Source organism: Neodiprion pinetum, chromosome 1, assembly GCF_021155775.2.
Source record: "Neodiprion pinetum isolate iyNeoPine1 chromosome 1, iyNeoPine1.2, whole genome shotgun sequence".
Taxonomy (NCBI): Eukaryota; Metazoa; Arthropoda; class Insecta; order Hymenoptera; family Diprionidae; genus Neodiprion; species Neodiprion pinetum.
This window is the reverse complement of record NC_060232.1, coordinates 38,909,752-38,932,545: the sequence shown is the minus strand read 5'-3', so window position 1 is coordinate 38,932,545 and position 22,794 is coordinate 38,909,752. Positions and strand designations below refer to the sequence as shown.

The 22,794-nt window shown below is 39.3% G+C and overlaps 2 protein-coding genes across 2 annotated transcripts; one reads left to right on the top strand and one right to left on the bottom strand.

The window, feature by feature from the left end:
* Window positions 1-140: 140 nt before the first annotated feature.
* On the bottom strand, window positions 141-15,595 carry cactin (cactin, spliceosome C complex subunit). Its single transcript, XM_069138193.1, has 12 exons — window positions 14,853-15,595; window positions 13,841-14,664; window positions 13,548-13,724; window positions 13,258-13,465; window positions 12,674-13,172; window positions 12,400-12,585; window positions 9,479-10,822; window positions 5,065-5,184; window positions 4,871-4,960; window positions 4,555-4,809; window positions 3,559-3,736; window positions 141-782 (listed from the first exon to the last, which is right to left on the bottom strand). Exons 1-12 carry the CDS (start codon window positions 15,086-15,088, stop codon window positions 589-591), a joined length of 4,311 nt encoding a protein of 1,436 aa, XP_068994294.1. The 5' UTR covers window positions 15,089-15,595; the 3' UTR covers window positions 141-588.
* Window positions 15,547-18,421, top strand: Cks30A (Cyclin-dependent kinase subunit 30A). Its single transcript, XM_046619926.2, has 3 exons — window positions 15,547-15,754; window positions 15,979-16,106; window positions 17,096-18,421. The coding sequence occupies exons 1-3, from the start codon at window positions 15,696-15,698 to the stop codon at window positions 17,149-17,151; spliced, it is 243 nt and encodes an 80-aa protein (XP_046475882.1). The 5' UTR covers window positions 15,547-15,695; the 3' UTR covers window positions 17,152-18,421.
* Window positions 18,422-22,794: the final 4,373 nt, after the last annotated feature.

Genomic DNA, 22,794 nt, shown 5'->3' with positions numbered 1-22,794 from the left:
CGTCGGAAAACTGCTGCCACCTGACGGATGCTGACGCTGTGAAATAACCAAACCAATCTCTAAATGAGCTTGTATGCTATCATTGGAGGATTAGGGTTGCGTTATCCGCGATTAATTAACATAAGAAAAATGAATTAATGTTAGTTTTTTTTCTCACTAGTTTTATTATTCTTTTTTCAAACAACAACCGACTCTACCCAACGAAAAATATTCATCTCACGTTCAATGCGTCACTCGTCGTCGCGTCGCAGTTACTATCTTCCGGCTTTGCTTACATTGCATTTACTCGTCAATCTGCATGATCTGCGTGCAACACACCAGGTTTTGTAATATTGTGCAACAATATTCTTAACTCTATTTACTATGTTTGGTTTGCTTCGACGTACAGGATGATCTCAATGGAACCTGTATTCTTACGACTCTCTTATATAGTATAAACGTTTATCGTCTTCGATTAACATGATTACATGTATTTGTCTACAACGTATTATGTACTATTGTACTAGCATAAATATTCAAATTCTGATATTAGTTGTAAGTATATAATCGCATTAGTGAACTGAAATGAATGTAATATGCATCTCTTCTTCATTTCCTTCTTGTTTTTACTCCTACAGAACGTCTGATCCTCTTTTTATAGTAGGAGCCATTGCAGTGCGGTTCGTGTTTGAGCAAAGCGTCATTTCTGAAGGTTCTTCCACAAGTTCGACAAGGCTTCAACGAATTAAGATGATTTTCCCATATCCTATGAAATGTTGCGATAAAATCGCAATCACCTTCGGCTGAAAATAAAAATATTCATCTGTAGCCTACACAAAATAACGTCAGGAATTCTTAAAGAAATAACAAATAGTTATTCAAACAAATAATTATTTTTTTTCTGCAAAGATATATGTTATATATTTTTTCAAATCAATACATTATGCGTGTGTACATAAGCGGTTAATAAATATTCATATAATTGTGATTGAATTTAAAAAATCAGAGGTAAAACAAAATATCTTAAACACATTCAAAAGATGGAAATAGTAAAGATTTATTCCCGTCGAGTTTTGCGAATTCGCATGATTGCGCACGCATAGGTATAATATACACTTTACGTGAAGTTACTATTTCTGTTTATCCTCTTACGTGAATGATTTTTCAATTTTTTTTCCTCGTTATTTTTTTTTTTAATATTGCTTCTCCTTTTTCACCGTGCACAGCTGTGTGTATTAAAACTCTGTGTTCTATACCGCTATGTGCGTATCACTCAAAACACCGTGATCATCACGCTTATCCATTCGTGGACTCATTAACATCCAAACGATCCGATCATTGCAAATGTAAAATAAAATAACACAGGACCAATTCTGACCGTGTACTTGGATGCCAGATATTTATTTCGATGCAGTGACATTCCTTTATTGCTGCATCACAACACGGCATGGTCATGGGTATAACAAAAAAGGTGCCTACACTGATAACTATTGAATGTAACAGCTAATTCTCGAGCGTGTTCAAGTGCCTGATTTGAAAAACTTAAGGTAACCGCAATTATTTTCGGAGACGTTGTACGGTCGAAGGGTTATTTATATATTTGCAGCGAAAGTTATATTCTTCGGTGTTTTGAATTTTCCCGCCTCAGCCTTCCTCGTGTCATGCGGTTGGGAAGTGTTACGCCTATGCCGAGGTGTTTATGTATGTACAATTGTACGGTAAACAATAGCAGATTTAGTGAAGAAATTCAACGGGTTCCTTTGCAGCCACGTTCGTGAATGGCGACACGGTCAGGATTAAAGGTCCGTCCGCACCGTTTACAAGGAACCAGCTGTCCCAGGTGGGATCGCCAGTTCGCTTCCGCTGTAGCTGCGTAATCGATCATCTTTACCCCGGCTTCATCATCTGGAAATAAAAATTCAACCCTACTTACATCCCCGCTTGCGGTTTAATTTTCTGCGTATTTCACCATTCCCAATTGTCCCAGCCTGACGGTTAGAGCTCCACACGCTAAAAAATCTGTATATGCTATACGAACGTTCAAATAATGAACTCTGCAGCTACGACAGGAATTTCAAATCAATAGGATCAATGTTGGATTGGGTATCGAGGAGTGAAACTCATTTAACGACGACTATAAAATGCTCGAATATTATATGGTTACTAGAGAAATGCGTGTGAGATGGGAAGAATTTAAATTTAAAACAAAGAATCTATAACGTACGGTTAACGAGGGTTATCAGATATTTTTCGATTTCCAAGAAAATAACTGCCACTCAACAGCGATTTAAAAGCAAATAACCCGGCCTAGAGGCAACGCGACGATCTGAAACAGGGGACGGCTGCTTTTGGGGTAAATAATCGATCCCGCAGGTAATGGGCAATGGTCGAAGCGGAATGAAAGAGAGAGAGGAGAATGTCGTTGACCCTGGGATATATCGTTGTACCTGCGAGTGAACTCCACTGATATTTACCTGGGGCGTTACTTCTTATTTTCTTCTAAGAGGGGACTCTTCCGAAATTTCGATAAAACCGAATTTTTCGTTTTCGAAATAGCTAAAAAATATGTGATCATTTTTTCATGATTTCAGATGAATCAATTTTTTTCGTCAGAACATATATTACCGTGATATAAATCCTGTTGGAAAGAATTCTTGATCACATCTTTTTTTGTCATTTCAAAAACGAACAACTCGATATTATCAAAATTTCACTGGTGTTCCCCCTTAATGGTATACAATTTATATTGTCAAAAATTATGCTGCCTGGTAGCGATTACAGTATCACGCGGACAGGCCTTTATTAACGACCTGTGATAGGATTTGAGCAAACGTTAATCAAAGACGTTTTAAAAAACTGGAATTTCCCAAATGAAATTTGTTAACGCCACGCTATCCTTACGATCCTGTCCATAAACCACGTAGCAAGTTTGATGGGGGGGGGGGGGGGGGGGGTTGATAAAAGTTACGCTACGTTACATAGGGTGTCTTATTGTTGGTCTACGGTACATGGTTTTACAATTGACGCACTCTAATTGATTTCTCCTCGCGTAATATATTATCTTTTTTACAGTCACCGATTTCAATGACGTATCCACGCAATAGGTACACTTGAAACTTGGCTTTATTATCACGAAAAGACGAGTACAATTCTTTACCTATGTTCAAAAATGATTTGCATGCATGGCTAGTCTCGCAATTTTCTCCTTCGGTTGTTTTAGAATAATACGAATTAAAAAAAAAAAAATAATTGCTTCTTTATCAATTTTTTAATGTGTGACTTTTTTTTAAAAACCAAGTGCCTTTCAGTAGAGGAAAGGGGGGAAGGGGGGAGGAGGCTGAGAAATGTATTCACGATAGACGACATGAGGTGAGGGGGGAAGTTCAAAAGTATCCAAAATAGAGCTACGTAGTTTATGAACATCATCTTAAAGATCAGTTTTTGGAAATAAGTACAAGACCTTCGTAAGCGAAGTATATATTATCGACTGCTAGGCTTGAATCCCATTAACGATCAAAAGAAAGCACTCGAGTCGTTGTAACCTTGACTTATTTGCGGAACCATAAGAATTAGACTTACAAGTAAATACGATATCCGGTTTTTCTGGTTGCTCTCGGCGCTGACTAGGGGGTAGCTTGTCGTTTTCTATGTTCCATTTCCTAAGGCACTGTGGTTCATGGATGGCGATACTGGTAGAGCCGAAGTCTCTGCCGCATATGTAACACGTGACAGTTTTCTTCTGCGATATAAGAGTATCCTGCGACATAATGAAAAAATATAATATATAGTTGATTTTTCACTATTAGCTGGAGTTAGACCGATCGTGAGCAGAGTAGAGAGTTATCGTTCTATCGCCCGTGTTGTTCTCTGGTTTAATTGACACTGCAGCAGGTTCCCATTCGCATGAAACTGTGCATGGGGTAATCAATAAACATATATGAATCATTAAACCAGGAAATAATACAGCGGCTATTACAACCTTAAAAAATCAATAAATGTTATGTCCACAGTGCTTACTGGCTTTGTCCATACACGTTCTTTTACTACGTAGAGCTGTGATCGGGAATCGATTTTCTTTCTCCTTTTCCTTTCTTTCATTGTACCGCGACTCGTAATTATTATTTTTCCTCAAATCAGGCCTTTGCTTAAAATCAGGAGAAGAAGTAAAAAAAACTGGCCGAAAGTCGTGTCCTCGAAATAATTTGCCAAGTCTGTTTGAAATTAAAAAATTGACATACTCTTCCCTGCTCATCCTTGCATTATAAATGTTGAACTCTTAATTGTCCCATACTAACATAAGCTTGTTGGCTTTCACATGTCGGAAGCCTCCTTGTTTATTTTCATTCTCGTATCTATCAAAGGCGAAATACGCTGGCTATACACAATTGTTTACATACAGGACAAATCACAGACAATACAACAAAGTTCATATTAATTGTACATACATCATACGACATACAATGTGTGATTTCACAGGTGTAAGGGAAATATAAACGTCGTCTTTTCTTAGTGTTTCTGCGGAAACTGGGACCAAAATTAGCGATTCGAATTGTTCCTGCAGCGTCCTTGACTCACCGGGGATGAGCTTGAAGAATTAGTTGGAGTTTTCTCCTTCTTGCGCTGCGGTGGAGGTCGGCCTTCGTTTTCCACCTGCCAACGCTTCAGGCACTGAGGTTCGTGGATCTTTATGCTCCTGGTTCCGAAACTTCGACCGCATATGTGACAATATACCATCGGTGATTCCCTCGGGAGCGATCCACCCTGAGGCCCTGCAGGCTGTCGATCCTGGCGAATTCGTTCCTCAGGTTCGTCTTTTTGCGTCGGAGACTGCTGGACAAGAGGATGTGTTTCAATTTTGGAATGCAAAATACATGTAACACACGGTGTATACCTTCTTTTGCACTTTGCAGCTCTTCTCGTGTACCGGCAAACGGTCTGGTAAAAATGTTCGTCCGCAACGGGAACAGGGAAGCAGCTGAGCCTACAAAAGTATGTTTATGACGATATGCACGTGAGTTAACAACAATTATGAAATTGTAAACCTGAATAACCCCGTGAAACCACTGCAGAGAGTGATCACCATACCTGGCTCTGTTCCCATGCGACTTTGTTCCAATCCTGATGACCCGGTTGAGTTTGGGGTCTTTTGGGGGGTCCGGAACGTCTTTGCCACGGTGGTAAGGCATTGTTCTCTCTTTCCCATTTCTGAAAGGAAAATTCGGATGTGGGATATCGCCTGTATTTGTAGTTGACGATCTTAAAGGGTAGGCAATAAACATTGTCATTGCGTGATCACAGTTTAAGCAGATCGCGCATTCGTCATGCATCCCTTTCGAGACCAAGAATGTAGAACAGTTATGATACGAGAATAGCCCAACGGTGGGTATAATGTATGAATTAGCATGACCATTAATTCTGACCAACTGTTGCTCGCAAACTCATATGGGATAATTATACGGGCTACTGACGATGGATTTATCATCGAATATCTATCTACCGAGCACCGTACTTCGGGTATATCATCGGACGATGTCCTGTACCGCCGTACTGACCATGGTCCGTCCATGAATTTACATGACTAAACTTGGCACCCTAGACCTTTGGATTCAGGTTAAATAGGAACGTAATAGGAATTAATACCAAAGCCTCGACAGGCACCTTGAGCTCCTTGTCAAGCGAGCACGCCAAGCTCTGCAAGCTCGGCACTGGTTACATTCCCTACTGAAAATGATCATGTCTTAAATCATATGGTTAACTGTAACATCCTCTAGAAGAAAATGACGTTCGCCGATTTCGTGAAGAGGAACTTTATACTCCGAATTTCGGAAAACTAAGTATTCCCACGCTTTTTCAACTTCGGTTATTTACCTTTGTGACCATGTTCAAGACCCAAGAGGTCCTGAACAGACTCCGTCTTCGGCTGTAAATCCCTTCAAGATTTTATTGTTAAATTTGATGAGCCGGCTCTGATTAAGCTCTTGCAGAAGTTGAAGCTTCCGCTATTCTCACTATCGGTCGCGAACTTTTTTCGGGGTCTGATAAGCGACGCACGTGATTGGCGAAATGAAAATACAAAAATGAACAACGTACGTCAATCATCTATCAGCCTGCACAGAAATTAGAACCATGATTTCTTTGTGTTCTCCATTTTTAAAGGTAATTATTATTATGATAAGCATTCATTTCGCAATGAATGACTGCAGGTCATGCAGTATTTCCAACCTTGAGACCTTTGCCACACGCAAAGCGGTGAATTAACGAGTGATCGCTGATACCCGGTCGTTTAATCTTATCTTCGTATTCATTTTATCGAATTTCCTGGTGCGTCCGATGCTTCCTGACTCAAAATTGCTTTTCATGTTACTATAATTTCCATGGTATCAATTGTGTCTTTGTATTTTCCGATAGGCTGTGTAGTATCTTTGTAAAATGTAGGATTTTTACGACTCCGAGTTATCGAGTTACCTGTGATGTCCAAAAAACTTAACAAGTCAAATCTACTTGACTGTACATATTTAGTCTGTATCAGAGGTCCACCTGATACCCATATATTTATGAATAAAAATCCCAGCACTTTTCTTACGTGTATACAAAATCGATATACACCGCTAAGGCATTCGTGCGAATTAACGCAAGTATTATGCAAACTGTACACTATTTGGTACAATGTGGTTATACGCTAGCGTTGTTGTACGCGTATAGTAGAAGTTTAAAAAAATGTCGTTCCATGGTCTCAAGTAATTATGGTGACTAAGGTTTACAATGATCCTACGATTTGAATTACACCAATCGTAACACAGTGATCCTTCGTTTATTATAAGTACCATTTTCTCAGATCGATGCGAATGTGTTGTACTTATAATACTTATACATATACTTATTACTTATTATGGTGAACTATTTTTTTAACTCTATTTTTTAAGTACCCTTCGAAAAGTTAGTTTTTAGCCTCAAACGAAGCCACGTGAAACCGGACCTCGGCAGTAAAATTCTAAAAGCTTCCTTATCCGGTTTGAATTTTTCAAATAATCTAACCCGAAATATCTCGAAAACTATACAAATTGGGAAATTGTTTTTAGTTTCGTTCTGTAGAAAATCAAATTTTCTATAAAAAAACGTCTGGATTACTGTACAACTAAATGTTCATCTTGTATTCGATACGAACGTTTAAATTTGAGTGCATTGAATAAATGAATGAAGATGTTTATTACCTTGAAAATTTTTATCTCACCCCTGTTCTAGGATGATAAAAATAATGTCACGTAGTAGTCACGACATTTTCAAAGACCGTTTGATATATCTACAAAATGAAACCAAGCAAAGCTTCCCAGCTTGTACAGTTTTCGAGATATTTCGGTTAGAGTGTTTGAAAAATTCAAACCGGATGAGGTACCTCTTAGAATTTTGCTACCGAGTTCCGGTTTCACAGGACTTCGTTTGAGGCTAAGAACTAACTTTTCGAAGGGTTCGTAAAGAAAAAAAAAGGCGACAAATAAAACCACTTTAATACTTATAATACAGACCTACAATGATCTAACGAAAATATTGATCGCTAAATAGCGTCGCGTCGCATACGCGCGAGTAAAGTAGACCATATATTATTCATGGTCCGTTATCAGGCGAGGAAAAATTGACAAGAGTTAATGTAGAGAGATAGGATATTTTTTTTTATTTATTTTTTTTTTTTGTTGTTTTGGCGAAGGAAAATAATGCACGCGAATCATAATGTACCGCGAACTGTCTGCAAACGATCCATAGGTATAAATACGTACAATATCTGTGGCCACGTGAAACCGAGCGGAGTTTACTGTTGAACGAATAAGGCGCGGTTTCAATGCCACGGTTGGCAAATTACCGTAATCACAATCTAACGCCCGACCCAGTGGATATTTCGAGTAGTATTCGTCATTCGTTACATCTTACATCGTTATGAATCCGATTAACTTTATATACCGGAGACAGAAGTCTACATCTGTACGTCTCTGACTTATGCATGTAGTAATGCCTATTTATAATCCTGCGGACATATGTTAGCATCGATTTTTCTGTTGTACAATATTCGCATCGTCAATAAAAGTGACGCAATACGAGGATTGAAACAAAAAGTTGTTTGCTTAAATATATGCGCTGTATAAGTAGCGTGGAGGAAGAGTGGATGAATTTTAGCCTTTGGCAATATTCCGCGTTTTTGAATCCGAAATTTCATTTCAACTTATTCCAGCACGCTTCGCTTTTATTTTATTTTAAATTCGCTGAATTGATTTATTATAAATTTTAGATTTTGTAACAGTTATTGCATTAAAATCCATGTCTCCTACTCATGAATGTTTTGAAATTTCCTATACGTCATAATTCACACCTTCTCAAGTTCATGGTCACTTTCAGCTCTGTTGGTCGTTTGTAGATATGTATTCGTGATTAGTTACGGGTTATCATTCTTATCACCTTCAATCCAACGGTGCATGTCGTATCAATATTTACATGTAGCGTACACGAGTATTTGCTGCTATATATATCGTATAATCTATAGCCCCGATATTTTAACAAGAACATAAAAAGTATGCATACTTTATCTGAAACGGCGAACTCATTTTTATCAAGATATTTTTGCAACTGATATTGTTAATTTTTAAATATATGAGTAATGTCCAACAGCTGCGAACCATTCCCAGATACATACACCACCTCTGAGTCTAGGTAAGTATTTTGTTGTTTCAACTTATGTAGAGTTATTTTCTTACATTTGTATCTCAAATTACAACTAATTAACAAAGTTGATCGAGAATTTGATACAACACGACAATCACGATATGAGACACGAAAGGGTGGAGTAAAGTTCCCAAGTCACACCTCGCGATTTCAAGAATTTCTTTCGGCTCCGTTCTCAGACGAATCCCTATTTATTTTATCATTTTACCAGGCCACTGACTGATAAAGTCATTTTCACTATTCAGTTTTTGCAATAATTACAGCTGCCATCACGTGCGATGCTTTGTCATAATTGAATCGTAGGATAATAAAAATGGCGGCCGAATGTCTGTTGCTCATCTCACGAAGAATCAGGAAAAGCTGCTTTCGTATACAAATGCGGAACTAGTAATCGATCAAGTCACAATAAGTTGGAGAAATGTTTGGCCGATAAAAAAAATTGATTACTTGATTGATAAATGAATAATAATATTAACCCTTCGTTCGCCGCACCTATATTTCTACTAACGCCGTTGGCCAACTAGCAAGAATTCGTCCGGGACTGTTTTTTACTTACTTAGGGATGAGCAAAAGTTTAAAAAAAATTGAGGTAACTAGTTTGAAGTTTTTTTTTGATATTTGGATAGTCAGAATAATAAAATATTAAATCACGCAATAAATAAAAATTAATAAACAATAAGAAGTCGAGTCGAGCGATCATTCCAGAGGAAGTACGACTGGAAGAATTCTTCCTGAGCGTCCAACGAAAGATTAAGAAATTGACTCGTTCACTATTACTTTTAACTCTTACCTCCAGGCATTTTGGTTCGTGAATGGGAAAGCTAGCGGTGCCAAATTCCCGGCTGCAAATGTAACACGTAACGGATCTCGGTCCTCGTTTAGGCGAGAGATGAGCTGCAGCGGTTGTAGATTGCAAGGGCAAGGAGACGTTGCCCTGGGAGTCTTTCTGTTCCTGACTGGATTGCCGCGAGTTCTTTGTCGTCTCGCCCTTCCGTTTCTCGCTTCGAAAATTTAGAACAACGGGCTTTTGAACGCTCTTCGGCACGGCGTTGACCTTGGCCTTGTGGTTGGCGTTACCATCGCGAACCTTGACCGTGGCGATGGCGGGTTTCGTCGGGTGGCTGTGAAACCGTTCCGGTTGATCCGATCGGCCGCAGGTTTTGCAGGGTTCCGGGGCCGTGCGGGTGGGGCCCGTAAAAAGCTCGACGTCCGACTTGATCGACGTCTTCGACGACTTCCGCTTCGATATCGGCAGAGCGGGGATCTTCGGCGCGATGTTTCCGGGGGCGGCAGACCGCCGATTGTTGTTATCGTCGGCGCTGATCCGTTTGCCGTTCGCCAATTGGCTCCGTTTCTTCATCGCGTCGATCAGCGACGTGTCTCGACCGTCGCAAGCCTCGGAGTCCGTCAGGGGCTCGAAGCTCCTCCGCTTCTGTCTGACCAGCGATATTATCCCGGAGTTCGAGGGCGTCGCGACGCTCGATCTGTCCGATCGGTACTCCCTCCTCGATCCGGACGGATTGACGTTCAGACTCTGCCTGCGCCGCTCGACTCCCACGCCGGCGTGCATAAGCTGAATGTGCGTCATCGAGTCGCAGAGTAGCTCCTTGCTCAGCATCGACATATCGAGCTTGTCGATCAGCCGAGGGTCCAGAAAGCTCGGCTCGTCGAGGTTCGCCGTCTTGGGCCGTTCGAGGGAGGAGCTTGAGCCCGTCGACGAGCTTTTCTTGAGCTTGGGTGGCCAGGTGTTGGCGTTGCTTCCGGTAGACTTGAGCTTCGAACGGGGGGCGGGTCGCGTGCTCGCCTCATTTCCGGAGTAACCGTCGAATACGTGAAGGTCGTCCTTTGTCACGAGGAAGGTTTTTTCCGAAATGAATTCGGACTCTTTGTTCCGGTTCTTCCACCGCATTTTTTCACCGTGCGGTAAATATCCGAGATTACCGTTCTCCGAGCAGATCGAGGTCTCCGAATTCTTTCCCCGTGTTACAGAACCGGAGTTAAAATCCGCCGGCTCCAGCTTAGCGGTGGATCCGGCATTCAGACCTCTTATCAAGAAGTCACGTGCATTGCGCAGATTTTCCCGCTGCGTCGACGGCGATGATCGTTTCTCGTTTCTGGAATTCGTGGTTACAAAGGTTCGATATTATCCCCTCTGGGCCCCGTTAATCTACCTTCATCCTCATCGGTTGACACTCGCCGGCCCCAAACTCTCTCGTATTTTCCTCCCGCTCTCCTCCTCACCCTGCGGTTATTTCTACCGAGATTTATCAGGCAAATACATTCGTGCTCTTGTATTTTAATTTATGGATTGACAGTTTCTTACACTCGTGTCTTTTGTCGCTCAATTATTGTACGAGCCTCAACGAATCGGTGGCAATGACTTTACTGTATTGGCATGCGTAAGGAAACCGGCGCGGGATCTAATTGCTATTATATCGACTTGACACTTTTCTTCGGTTCTACATCACCTCTGGCAACATTTCGATCAGTTCAATTATCCCGATTCTTTTTCACTACGATTTAATTTCAGATGCGGCCGGATATTATGATTCGTTAACAGGGAAACGTTCAAGCCTTACTTTCACTCATTTGACAATATAATCTTCGTAGTTTCGGCGTATCCCTTAAAAGTGATCGAATTTTCTTCGCTTTACTTTTACGTTGTGTACTATTGTTGAGCATGAGTACATATATTTTTCTCTCTCTTAAAATTAAGCGAGAACTTGGAATGGATGAACAAAAGTGTGAACAAGGAAGTATAACAGTTGGAATATAATCCGAGGCTTCCTTAGAGGTAAAATTGTGCGCTTGGCGCGACTGTTGGGCAGGTGCGTCACGCGTGGACTGAGGTCCGTCGCTTTTACTTGGGGCGTTGGAGCTGCTTGATGTGGGGAAAATTGATGCGGTCGCTCCGAGACCCCTGGTACACACCTTCGCGTCGCGATTGTGTTTGTGTAGGCGTTGATCGATCCAACGGCGACTGTTAACAAACGTTTTTATCGTTCGTGTGCTGAATTTGACACTCGGTGTGTAAACGTGAGTATATTTGGAATAGCCGCCGCGCTTTTGCTTCGGCAAGCTGTTTAACAAAGCCTTCCATTCGATCACGCGGCCTCGGCCCAAATTTTTCCGTCAAATAATATAAAAGTTGAAAAGAAACGTATCATTGATTGATACGTCAGGTATTGTTGAGACGGCCGAATTTCGGAAAAGAATAATATTTGTTTTACACAAAGTATAGGTCCCGTTCCTGCAGTTTCAATAGAAGGAACACGAAAACAATTAACGAGATGTTGTTCGTTTATTTATGTTTCAACATTTAGATATTTCTAATCGACGATGTAAACATTATTATCCTCGTAAATATGGGTCAAATTCTCGAAGTACACTTTTTCATTCAGGTGTCTTTGATTCATGAATATTCATTACTGTTACCAAACATCCCGTTCGAGTTGAGCATCGAAGTTTGCGTAGCTGGTGAGCGGTGATAACATTTCTGAATGCGGGTATGTCGTACAATATAAATCAAATGGGTCAACAGGTCGGCATGAAAATACGAGGGTTTAAACCTATCTTTTCACAATATGCACAATTAATATCCTGAATACTAAGATATATTATGTGGCTATGTACAATGTGTTCGAAAACACGGAACTGAAATTTTAGATCTTCAAAATTATCAATCAAAAGACTTTTGCTGTGAATTTTTCATCTTCGGTAACGGTATCTCTTGAAGTGGAACCACAGCTGGAATATGTTGTTGTGAAATTGGCAGCGAAATCCGCGCTTGTAAGAATACTCCCACTCTCTGTTCACTATCTTGAAAGCTATGTCTTCGTAAGGTGGCCCAGCGTGAAACCTCAGATTTGCAAAGTCCTTGTTGTCTGTGCACGGCGTCTGTAAAGCACGGCAAATCATTCCGTTAGTCCATGATTAAAACAGAGGAGTTCATTAATTTATTTCCCTTAAAAAAACAAATAATCACCAAGAAATATTCCGGCGTTGTGTTCTTGTCGATCAGATCTGGATAAAAAATATTGAATTTGTAACCCTGGACGATCTTCGGTGGCGGATTGTCCATGTCGTAGTGCGTTTGGTTGTATTTGTTCCATTCGAAACCGGTGTGGACCCTGTTGAAATACCTCGGCTTCCTGGGTCTGTATTTGTCGGACCAAAGGTAGATTTGCGCTTCGAGGGAAGATTCAACGCTGAACTGGGCCTCGTCAGCTCCCATGTTCTTCCGAGCCTCTCTGTGCATCGCCTGCTCTTCTGCACTAATTACGTTCTGAACCTTCCGTCCGGTGTTGAGAACTTGACTCCTGGCATACTCTAAACGTTGACTGTCTTCTTCCTCCAGAGTTATCAACGTCCCTGGTTCTAGTTGAGATTGTGTCATATACTTTGGAGAGTAACCACCTGACTCGTAATCATTAAAAGACTCGGACAGCATATCGTCAGCAGCACTTTGGTTCTCAGCTTCAGCTCTGTAAACATGGAAAATAGAGTTCAGGATTTGATTTATCGATCAATTAGGGAATTGCAAATAGCTAGCTGGTTAAAATCACTTACTCAGATTCACTTTCATCGCTATTTTCTGCAGCTGCAGTCACACTTGTCGAAGGCTGCTCATCCTGTTTGATGGAATGTTCGCTGGGGGCTACGGAATCGCCAGCTTCACTTTCGGTCTTTACTACTCCTTGCTCTGCCTTCAGGACCTCCAACTTCTTCCGCAAATTCTCCTGATGACGATCCCGCAACCTTGCTCTAGCCATGTGAGCTGTTATTTAGGTATCAAAGTTAGTACAGAGTTTTATTGTTATAATGAATACGGAATAGCAGGACAATAAATAGAAACTGACCTTTAAGCTGCGAAAGAAGACTTTCCCAATAACCGATATCAACGCCCTCAGGCTTTCCGATAATTTTGGATTCTATTTGAAGCTGCAAGGCTTCTAGTTGCGTTGCAGTTTTTCCTTTGAACACAGCTGTCACATCCTTAGCAACCGATGCATGAATGCCTTCTCTTCTGCCGACAGCTGTAAGAATTTAAGAATAAATGTTTTGGAGGAAGTTTGAAAAAGGAAATAGATATATGGAATAAGTGTGAAGTGTATTGATGTGTCTCCATAGAGTACTTAAGCACACAACTTACCAGCTTCGTACTCCGATCTGTCCATTTTTCTGAGTTTGTGCAGCTCGTCTTCCACAATTACCGTTATATCATTCCAGTAATCAAGGTTTTTCCCTCTTTCCAGTTCTTTGTATACCTTAATATCTTCAATAAGGTCTTCCAAGTCCTTAATTTGGAGTCCTCTCAGATACGTGTAAGGCTCGTGCATTTCAACAGCGTCGACTTCCTCTTCGGCGCTAATGTACTTGGCCAGGAGATCGATCGGCTTAGCCCGACCGTCTTGAATTCTGATTCTAGACCTGAGTCTCGCTTGCTCTAAGTGAAACTGGTCCTCTTGCCTGGCCCACTGTTCTAGTTGCGCAGCCTCTTTTCCTCTCTGAAGCAGAGCCATTTCTTCTTCACGTTGCTGCCTCTCCAGCTCCCTTTCTTGTCTCCTCTTCTTTACTTTCTCCAACTCCCGTTTGTTCTCCTCCTGCTTGTGTCGGTTTCGGGTCTCCAGTTCTTCTCTGCTGACCCCAATTAAGCCTTCTTTTTCGAGTTTCTTGGACCACACGAACGTGGATAATAAGTTCCCATCTCCAAACGGATTATCGGTATTCGTATAGTGAAGGTAATCGTTGTCCCACCCCATCCGCTCTTTTCTCTTGCGCTCTTTTGCTTCTTTTTTCCTTAAACGACGTAGTCTCTTTTCTTCTGGAGTCTCTGTTGCTTTCAACATTTCCTTCTGATTTCTCCGCTCCTCATCCTGCTTTTGTCGTTGCTTTTGTAGTTTTTCCAACAGCTTTGTTGAGTCTGCCGAAGAGGTCGACGCATCTGACGAGTCGCTCGACGACGAGGATGGTGTTCTGGAAACAAATGAAAATATGAAAATATTGGTGAAGTAACATACGGCAATCTAATATTTGGGTAAGGTCAGAGACGTCACGAAAACAATGTTGGTAACTAAGAGGAGAGTGAAGTGAGTTTGGAAGCGATGAGAGACCATTGAAAATAAAAATGAGGTAACCTCGAAATTTTATCAACATGTTATTACCTCTTGCGATTTTTGTGCTTCGACGACTTTTTTCGCTTAGGAGACTCGGACCGTTTCTTTTTTTTCGATTTCTTTTTTGAAGCATCGTCTTTTTTCACAGATTTATGCCTGGACTTCGATTCCTTTCTCGAACTACGTTCCCCATCACTAGTGTATTCATTTCGTCTGAATCTTTCTACAGACCTTTTTCGTGATCTGTCACTCGACTTTGAATCGTGATGATTATTTCTGTCCATTTCAGTCGATAATAGTAATAATTAAACAATTTATGAATAATGAATCATAAAACAGGTTAGAGCCAGTATTTGAGGTTAAGTTAGGACTACGATACAATCACGGCACACACTGACTGTAGGTATGCGTTCGTAAACTATAACGAATGTCAGTGAGCAGATCAGCTGAACAAAAATCTGAAGTTTACGGACGCAATCAGGAAGAATTGAAAGCCGAGACCGCCGAGACGCTTCTTTCTAGCGTCGCAGCTGCGGCTTAAAGTTTACAGACAGCTGATTCCGGTCAAATTAAAATCTGAAATAAGGTTTGATAAGGTTTTTTTGAATAAACACGATAACTTTGCGGGGTCAAATAACTGTCGAAAATATTGTACGGGTTAAAAATTGGAATTTTTCAACTTAAATAAATCACTTTAAACAGTCAATGTCGAACAAGTCCTCCCCACCATTCGCCTCGCCTGTCGACAATCCGACATCCGTTAAATTTCAAATGAAACAGCATACACGCCGTCAAGCAAGGTTTTCGAGTGAGTCGCAGTCCGAGCGAGATTTGCGTTGAATTTAATAGTCAGTAAAGCGGGAATCTGTGCGTAATTGTAAGTGAATAATAATGGCGCGCAACAATATCTACTATTCGGACAAATATTACGACGACAAATACGAGTACAGGTTGGTTTCATTTCTCATCGATTCGCCGTCCGTTTATCCTTTTGTTTGGGTTTCATTTGGCTGGACCACTCGACGTTGGTAGATACATACGGACGTTTAATTCTCTCCCACTCCCGTCCGATGCATTCTCCGAATTATCCGTCACTCTTGACGCTTGTTGTGCTCAGATCATTGCCGAATATTCTAGACTCCTGCCGTATCTACATTTCTTTCCTTTTTTTTAGGCACGTCGTCCTGTCCAAGGAGCTCGTGAAATTGGTGCCAAGGACCCATCTCATGTCAGAGCAGGAGTGGAGGGCCATTGGAGTCCAGCAGAGCCAGGGCTGGGTGCATTACATGACTCATCAACCTGGTATGAGACCAAAAAACCACTTTTTGTTCCTCTTCATCTTATTCTCCTTTTTGTAACACGTGAGCATAGTCCATGTCGTCGCATCTCTAAGACAGATTCCTGCTCAGTCTTCACGATTATCGATCTATTCAAGTGTGTTTTACAAAGTCATTGGATTTAAGTTCTCCAATTTATGGATTGATGATACGTGTATCATTTATACGTAGTGAGCACACATTTTATGGTCTTTGTACTTCGGCAATTAATTTTACATGATGTAATTTAGTAGAAGACTCGCGGTCTCATTACAGCTGCTTAAATTATTTTTTGGACTATACTCAGGTGAAAACTAAAGTTTACAGAAATTCCCGGTTCACAACAATCGTTGAAACTTCTTTATTTTTCATATTAACTGGGGAAAGTTGAATTGTCATCGTATTTTAATAGGAGATAAATTAATTTTGGGGGTTTCCAATGTATGATCTAGTCCTCTGCTGCATTTAGATTCATTTATAAATAATGCTGATCGTGACTCATTTTCATTATTGAAATCTCGAGTGACACATATAATTATGGATAATCACTTATTGTCTTACAATACGTATACAAAATTGAATATAAATATTGAAGAACCTTGCAAAATAATTCTCAGTTTTTTTTTTTTTTTTATTAGTTGTCCAGTCTGGTCAACTGGCCTAAATTGAACTATTATTTTTTATACATTGAAATATTGAACTGGGATCCTTGGAAATCTTGGGTATTTCAAACACTGATGAAGAGGATAGTGACATAATCCAAGAGATGAATAGACTGTTGTAACAACACAGTGTCATTAAAAAATTCTTTCTTCACAGATCAGTCCTTTAGAAGAGACCTATTTTTAAATATAAGTGTCCAATTAGCTGTACGACTACTTTGATTTCTTTCTTTTTTTTTTTGTAGTTTAGTGAACACAATTCGTAAGCTGCTAATGAATGAGACTAATTTCAACAAGAAACGTGTTTTTCCAGAGCCACACATCTTGTTATTCAAAAGAAAAATAACTTCACCACCACCGGAGCAGTAATCCGATCGAATTCAGTGTGCCGAGCTTGATGTATGGAAACGGGATCATTGTTGTTGTTCAAAATAGCTTACTTTTAGTGAATTCATAGATGGCGTCTACTTTAACTGCACATGGCAAATGAAAATGCGCAGCAGCACGTTAGTGACATTGATAACAATCAGAATATATTAAAACAAGCAAAAAACGAAGACAAAATGCAAAACAATACTATGGCTAAAAATGTCAATGAACAAAAGTAAATGAACGGCACGTTTTGAAATGTACTTCTAGGATCCCCTCTTAATTTGCAAATAACTACGTCAATAACAATCCTTGCAAGCAAGCTCTTCTTACTCTTTTATTTTACTTCTAATTTTGTCATTCCTCGCAACGACAAAAGAAGTATATTGTAAATATGTCTATAGTGTGTTCTAGTTTGTAATTCTCCGTTCTCAGCATTAACATTTAACTAATATGAAAGCCAAGAACAAACGAAGAAAAAAGTAACGAAAAAAGATAGCATCAACTAAAAACATCTCTTGCTCGGTCCTGACGATTTGAATCGATATCTCAAAAAATCTAATCATTACTGCCATTTGCCAGAATGCGACATCTGGATTCACGAGTTCAACATTATTGGTTGAGTTGTTTTTAATTATTCGAATATTTTTTTTTTATTCCGGCGAGTAATTATCAAGTTCTCGGGTATAATTATTATTCAATTTAAAAGTCACTCAATTTTGTGACTTAAGTGCCTTATTGTTGTTAATCTATTTTTTTATCGTATAATTGTCCTTGAACTGCAACTGTTTCAATCGACTCGATTTAGAATACATGTATAATTACGTTCATTTAGTTGTTTTTTTTTCAATCTCCTTATAACTAATTACTTATAATTTGGTCAAGCTAATTAGACTAATAATAAACTATATGTACCTAACTTTTGTCGAATAGATTATTTCTTCAAATATCGAATCGACGTACCTCCGTTTCGGATATAGATGATAATAATATTTTATTCGTAAGATTAAGTGTCACTTAACGTAAGAAATTCGAGTGTAACTGCGGAAATCGATTTGAAAGATAGAAAATTATCCTGAATTGTTTCGTGCAGATGTAATTCACGGTATTTTTCTACATTAATTTCAAATCGTCTGGAATGCTTTTGAATTTCCAATGTGTTATTATGGTGTTTGACTAACTTCTGAATAATACTTCTTGTTCTTTTTTCTACCAACCGAAAAATTGTAACTATTAATTCAAACTAAATAAATTTGTAGTTTTTATAAGATTATCACCTGTTCACTTTTTCTTCCTTCACCTTACCAGATCAAACTGAAGCATGATGAGGAGTAAGGGTAAAAGTGCCAGCATTCCGGATGATCTGTTTATTTTGTTGAAATATCGCACGTCCGATGCGCCTGACGACAGACAACCGGTTCAGCATTACTCCATGCATGTTGCATCTAGTCAGGCGTATAATACGCGAGTAATTCTAAACGTAGGATCACAGAACTTTTTGTTATTCTTATTTCGTACTTCTGGGCGAAGCCTTCATTCCTCTTTGTTTATTTTTTGTGGATCACGGCCGGCAGAATACAATGAACTATTATTATTCGTTGGGTGATTCGCGTTCTATGGAAGATTATCATATTGATGTTAGTAATGTTTTCGCAACGATTTGTGTTAAGGCAAAATCGTTATTTTGCGGTTTTGGAATTCTCTGAAATTCAATAAACCGTAATGAAACAAACTCACTCATACTTCGAAATCTTAGTACCTTAAAAATCATTGTAAAATTAAAAAAATAACGATTTTTCTCCTATGCTTCGTTACGATAACGGTACTAACTTCAACGTAGAAGATTGACTGCAACTATTTTTAGACTATTTGTACATTACGTACAAGATACGCGTAATAAATTATTTCAATTGTACAAACATGGCGTGAAATTGTCTTACATCTATAGCGATTAAAATTCTATCGATTTATTCCCACCTCTCATGGGAAAAATTTAATTTAAACATTTCACGGTTCAAATATATAAGCCTATTTTTTTCTAGACAAACCGTGTAAAAATTTTACCTCTCCGCAGGACGGAAATAATGATAAAACTCCAATCGTACTAATTTGCGACACACGTCATATGCGGATCAAATATCTCGGCTACTTGAATTCATTAATTTTATCCGTCCGTAAACGTCGAGCAAGGCAAAAAATGAATATTAAACGGGATGCAGAAGGAAGTTGGAGTCTAATGCAGATGCATAAGGTATGTATATCTGTATCACTCGTATTGAAATCACCTTGAAAATTTCGTCCCGTCATAGCGCTAAAATTATGCGCCGCAAGTGTAAATTCGAAAAAAAAAACGTTTAATGCTAATCTAAAATACAGTCTGAGAAATTTCACCAAATTATTTCTGAAAATAGAGTAATTCTGTCCCAGCGATGGTTTTTTACACATCATTTTCCCACTATCTACCAATCAGCTGCAGGGTGGGGGAGGAATATTTATGGTTGTTATCTTACGAGTACAGCGTTACATGTCGACGGTGAATTCAACGCGAGTATTCAATGTGTTAATCACGTGTTTACTATGCACCGTGGAGGCTGGAAAGATTCAAATATGTATGTACACATGATGATCGTCATGGCCACGCGAGTCGCGCGCGATTAACTTGCACGGCCGGAGGAGGGTGAACAAATAACGTGGAAAATTTGAATTCATGCATAGCGAGTATGATATTTCCCTCGCAGCTCGCAGATCATCGCCATTGATTTACAACCATTTAAACAATACCTAATTTAAATAATTTCCTGCAACTAAACAGCCCCTAACAAAATTTCAATTCATTCAACTCTAATTCTAAGATGAACCAATGCGCTCCTCTTTTACCTACACTGTGAATAAATGCCAACGAATTGGGCTGAGAACTGTATATATATATATATATATATTTATATTTCTATAGTGTACCGTTCGTGTGGGAGCTGGATTGTTTGTTACATTCTACATAACCCGTTTGGTCACGTGTCTTCCACACGTTTAACACTGCCCTGCAGAAAGTACGCCGATGTACGTGCGTACGGATATGGATTGGGAAACTTGTATCATACACCGAGTGACCAAGATAAAAAAAAATCACCGATACATATGCTTATTACTCGCTGTAGGTCTTTTTTCCGTTTTTTTTTTTTTTTATTTACCAATTTAATCGACAACGCGTCGAGAATCATCGTCTTTCAATCAGGGGAATCACAGTGAAGAGTTTTGACGTGAAAACGTTACTCGGTATTACAGAAACACGCTGTACATACGTCAAACTTCGTCCAACCTGTTTCACAGTATAATTGGGCCGCGGCTGAAGTTGGGTTTGGATTTGCCTTTTCTTCGATTCATTCGGAAGGTTCGCTTTTTGCAATGAGCTCCTCAGTTTCTGGGTGATTTTTGAAAGTTGTTGGCGCATTTTTACAGGCGTGGCTCGAAACGAATTGCTTATTCTTCTCACTACCAAGTGTCGACTGGGATTATACGCTCTTGGCAACTGCAGATGTTTATCTGCTAATAATTAATCACGCGTGGTTTAATCGATTTTCAAGCGCGTTGTTTCCCTCATCTCTGTCAATAATTCATTCACCATGAGTGCGCCTCGCTTGGCGTGATTATTAATTAATTAATCTGCATGAATTGTTTCAATCGATTCTGAGATATCGTTGTACAATAAGTCTTCGAGCACATTTCATTAGCTTGGTGGAATGGAGAAAACCGATCGAAATGTCGAATTGATTAACCATCTTTTCTTGTTCTCTGGGGGAAAAAAGAATAAACAATCAAAAAGATAACACAATGTTAATTGGCGGGAAAAAATGTATGTCCTTATCGCGAGTGTGCGCAACTACGATGCTCAGATAAGATGGATGAACTATATTTCATGTTACCTAATACAGTATTCGCATACATAATTCGGTTAACATGACTTCCTGCACCAACGTGGGCCTGAACTATAACCTTGGGTTTCTAAACAGAGCGCGTAATTAATTGATATTATAGCTGTGTTTCTCCATATGGGTAATAAAAGTCACGTTAAACTCTATAATTAAGAGAGTAGATCTCAGCCAGCTTCTGCAGGTACGTATAATAATGAAATATCGAACCTCTCTGGATGTTTAGATAAATATTGATGAAAATTTTTCATCGCTGTAAAGGTGAAAAAACGACAGCAAGTTATGTATTCTTTGAATTTGAAATCGCAGACGCTATTCAGAGGCGCCATAGGCGTGACGTCATCCGCCTCAAGCAAATTATCGCTGTTCTTTCTCGGAATATCGCGAACAAGGCGGAAAAATTTGAATCAGAATGAAAGCAATGTTCGAGGTCTCTAGTTGGCGTTTCGATGAAAAAAAGCCATTGTTTAAAAGGTCGTCATACTTGTGTACCGTGTACATACTTTTCCAAGTTCAGAAAGCCATTGAAGTTCTGCAAATGTTTGTAAACAGGTTTCATTTGATTATACCCGCCTTTGGAGCGGTATAGAATTAAAACGCACAATACACGGTATATCCATAGATTTTGCTGGTGAACATATTTTTTAACAACAGACGAGATTTTCACGCAAATATCATTCCTTGACTATCCTACTTGTCTCTGGTTCTGGCAGACAGGAAGTTACACTCACAGCTAACTGTAACAGTCGCCGTTTGGTTGAATCACGTGGTTTGTTTGATGCAGCAGATTACTTTCACAATGTTGACCGCAGGACTTCAACAAAATAAGTGCTGATTAAAACGGTGCGTGACGAGTCGCATCCCAGTAAAGTGATATGCGATAAATTTTTCTTGGTATTATTAAAGAAAAGCTGGCACGTGACGTTTCGTATAATTCAGACAATTACGTTATAATTGGTACGGAAATACGCAGAAATTCAATCGAATATCTTGAAAACTAAAATGCAAAGCAGTTTGAAATTTGTAAGAAGAGTTAATCAAATCGGGGGAAATTAATTTTATTATCACCAGATTAATTGGCAATCTACAGATAAGTTTGACTTCATTATAATTGGACGTTTGCATACACCGATTAACGTACGTCACGCGTGTTAAATTGAAGATTATCTGGTAGTCTTACATTTTGATTTTCATAACGTTTTTTTTTTCATACTGGTTCTGTTTTTAAGCTTTTAATTAACGAAACATGTGTGCTGTTTTTTTCTTGTACATCTGCGCCCCAAATTTGCTGTAAAATAATGTCTCTGCAGGACAAGGATAAAAAGAGAAAGCTAAGTTGACTCGGCTGTTTCGTATAAAAACTTCTCAACGTGACCGAGTGAAGTCATCCTTGCGGATGGTTTATTCTGAAGGGCTCACATGTATAAAACATAAGGTACAGAACGTGTTTAATATGATAACTTTTAGTCTTTTAGACCGACTTGCGAAGATTACTGCGAAATGATTGATAAGAAATGACATACATACGGATGAAAACAGATACACGATGAAAAATAAAGGCTAAATAATCGAGGATATGCAAGTAGGTACAGATTGTTGTTTACTTCGAATCGGAGAGTTTGCGTCAATTCGTTAAAAGAAATGCCACACATACAAATATATAAATCACTGATAGCGTATTGAAAGTTTCTTCTGTTTATTAATTTTTATTCTTCTT